Source organism: Terrapene carolina, unplaced genomic scaffold (genome assembly GCF_002925995.2).
Source record: "Terrapene carolina triunguis isolate 2854851 unplaced genomic scaffold, T_m_triunguis-2.0 Scaffold645, whole genome shotgun sequence".
NCBI lineage: Eukaryota > Metazoa > Chordata > Testudines > Emydidae > Terrapene > Terrapene triunguis.
This window is the reverse complement of record NW_020664996.1, coordinates 32,534-35,638: the sequence shown is the minus strand read 5'-3', so window position 1 is coordinate 35,638 and position 3,105 is coordinate 32,534. Positions and strand designations below refer to the sequence as shown.

The window sequence follows — 3,105 nt, the reverse complement described above, 5'->3', positions numbered from 1 at the left end:
AGGGAGCCAGGACTCCTGGGTTCTGTCCTTCCCATCCACCCCAGCCCCAGAGCTCCATGCTCAGTGCAGGGATGGGGCAGAGATGGCTCTGTCCTGCTGGCAGTGCCCCTGGTACCTCCACAGGCAAGGGGGCTGGGGCCACGGCTGTTTTGAATGCACCGTCTCTGAGCACTGTCTCCTGCTCCGCCTGGGCCTGCCCCTGGTCCAGCTAACCCCGTGGGTAGTGCCGCTAGCAACACGCCGACGCTCAGCACAGTGGTGGGGCAGCGTGATGCAGTGAGACACCCGTGCCCTGGCCCTGCCGATCCAGCCCCTCTCGGCGACGTTGCTCAGCCCAGCTTGGGGACCGGCTGTTGGGAGGGCTGGGGGTGAGCATAGCCTGAGGGGTCAGGGTGGCATACTGGAGTTACCCCATAGCACTGTACACCGTGGGGTTCCCTGTCTTGGGGGTGGGGGGAGCAGGAGGGAGTAACCTGTCCCTGAGAGCTCCCAGGCGATGGGGTGGGGGCTCAGTTCATGGTGTATGGAGGGGGAAGAAGCGGTGCTGTGGGGAGCGCCACTGGGGGCTGCAGGTCCATGGTCCCACTCCAGGTGGGGGCTAGTGGCAGCCCATTGGTGGGGAGCGCTTTGTCCCCCATTGCCACGGATCCCAGCGGCCGATCGGTATTCCCTTCCCCACCGCCTTAGAGCAGCCCTGGGTCTCAGCCTACAGGTCCCAGCAGTTCCTGCGGGGGCCGATGGATCCCCAAGTGGGGCTTGCTCCTGGGGGCCCTGGCCGGTGAGCCGGTCCTGCAGTGTGCTGGACAGCCCGATTGCCCCGTCCCAGGCACTCCCGCTCCTGACATGGCTGGGCCGGGCTCTAGCAGCCCCCTGTGTGCTGGGGGGGCCCGGCTTCGGGAACCCCCGGGGCCCCCCCAGCTACACCCCAGCGGGCGGGAGGGCAGAGCTGGGGAGAAGAGGGTTGAAGGTGGCTGGTCTGTGCACACAGTCACCATACCCCCCCCCTGCCCCCCCAGGGCTTGTATTTTCCTGGGTGCCGCTTCCCTGGTGAAATCTGCTCCGCGAGGCAGGGCAGCTCGCGACAGGGGAGCTGGGTGTGCCCCCGGCACACGCCCGGTCCTTACACAGATCTGTGCACTCCGCTCACGAGCTACCGCCGGGGGGGCGGGGGCACGCTGACACTGACGCGGCGGGGGGGGGAGGCACTGACGCAGCACGGAGCGGAGCGGGGCAGGGCCGGGAGGTGAGTGCGGCTCCTCGGGCCCCCCCTTCGCCCCCTGCTCCCCTCCCCTGCCACGTACCCGCCCCGGCTCCTGCCCCGCGTCCCCCTCAGCTCCTGCCCCCTTCCTCTCCTCCGCAGCCCCCCCCCGGCTCCTGCCCGCCTCGCTCCTCCCCCGCCACGACCCCCTGGGGCCCTGTCCCCCTTCCCCTCCACGGCCCCCCCGGCTCTTACCCCCCTCTGGCCCCTGCCCCCCCTTCCGCTGCTTACCCCACCCATCCCCCCAAATTTCCATCCCCCCATCCACTGTCCTTCCAGTCCCCCCTCCCCACGATGTGCCTCTGTCTTGCCTTCTCCCTCCCTCCACTGCCCCCAAGGGGGTAGCTGTGGGCTGGGGTAGTGGGGGGCTCATACTGGGGTGCTGCAGTGGCACTGGGAGGCTGTTCTGTGCGTGATCCCCCATCTCTCTCTCTCTTGCAGGCAACCTCCACCACCTGCTGACCCCCCCCTCACCCCGTATGGCCCCCCGGCTCTGCCCCGCCCGGCGCCCCTCTGCCTGGCTGCTGCGGGGGCTGCTGGCAGGGCTGGGGGGGCTGGCGCTTGTGAGCCTCCTGGTTGGGGGCACAGGGGAGGAGCTGCTATCGTGGTCACTGGCCCCCTTCCTGGGAGGTGGGGGAGGTTTCCTGCACGCAGACCCCCCCTTGCCTGGCCCCGACTCCTTCCTGCTGCCCAACGTGGATGGCTGCAGGCCCCGGGCCCCCTTCCTGCTGGTGCTGGTGGCCAGCGCGCCAGGGCACACGGCCCAGCGCCAGGCGGTGCGTGCCAGCTGGGGGGGCGCCCGCAGGGCCGGGGGGTACCCGGTGCGGACGCTCTTTGCCCTGGGGGCGCCGGGCTCAGGCAAGGAGCAGGCCCGGCTGGAGGAGGAGTCCCAGCGGCACGGGGACCTGGTCCAGGGCCGCTTCGCCGACACCTACGCCAACCTGACCCTCAAGACCATGATGCTGCTGGGCTGGGCGGCCGCCCACTGCCCTGGCGCCGCCTTTGTGGTGAAGGTCGACGACGACGTCTTCCTCAACCTGCCCGCCCTGGCCCGCCACCTGGGGGCGCTGCCCAGCCCTCGCCAGCTCTACCTGGGCCGGGTCCACTGGCGGGTGCAGCCCAACCGCGACCCCGGCAACCGGCACCATGTCCCGGCCTCCGCCTACCCGGCCGGGGCCTTCCCCCCCTACTGCAGCGGCACGGCCTACGTGCTGTCCGGCGACGCTGCCCTGGGGGTGCTGGGGGCCGCCCCCCACGTGCCTCCCGTGCCCCTGGAGGATGTCTACGTGGGGCTGTGCGCTCGCTGGGCTGGCTTGGCCCCCACCCACACGGCCCGCATGGCTGGATCCACCCACTACCCCATGGACCCCTGCTGCTACGGGGAGGTGCTGTACAGCGTGCACCAGGTGGGCCCTCAGGCGATGGGGGCAGCCTGGGCTATGGTGGGGGGAGAAGGGGGAGCCTGTACCCCACTGCATAGGGGGCTGGGGGTGCTGAGGTGCAAGGTGCTAGCCCTGCTGGAGGGTCTGTGAGGGGCAGGGGGCGCTGGGAGCCAGGACTCCTGGGTTCTATCCTCAGCTCTGGGAGGGGAGTGGGGTCTAGTCCAGTGGTTCTCAACGAGGGGCACGTGTGCTATTGGGGTACACCAAGGTCTTCCAGGGGGTGCATTGTTGCATCTAGAGATTTGCCTAATTTTACAACAGGCTAAACAAAAAGTATTAGCCAAGTCAGTACAAACTAAAATTTCATACAGACAATGACTTCTTCATACTGCACTATGTACTATACACTGAAATGCAAGTACAATGTTTATATTCCAATCAATGTATGTTATAATTGTATGGTGA

General features: G+C 68.1%; 1 protein-coding gene across 1 annotated transcript; it reads left to right on the top strand.

Moving 5' to 3' along the window:
• The first annotated feature begins 1,737 nt into the window (after positions 1-1,737).
• B3GALT4 (beta-1,3-galactosyltransferase 4) lies at positions 1,738-2,790 on the top strand. Its single transcript, XM_024197336.2, has one exon. It carries the CDS (start codon positions 1,738-1,740, stop codon positions 2,788-2,790), a length of 1,053 nt encoding a protein of 350 aa, XP_024053104.2.
• The last annotated feature ends 315 nt before the right edge of the window (positions 2,791-3,105 follow it).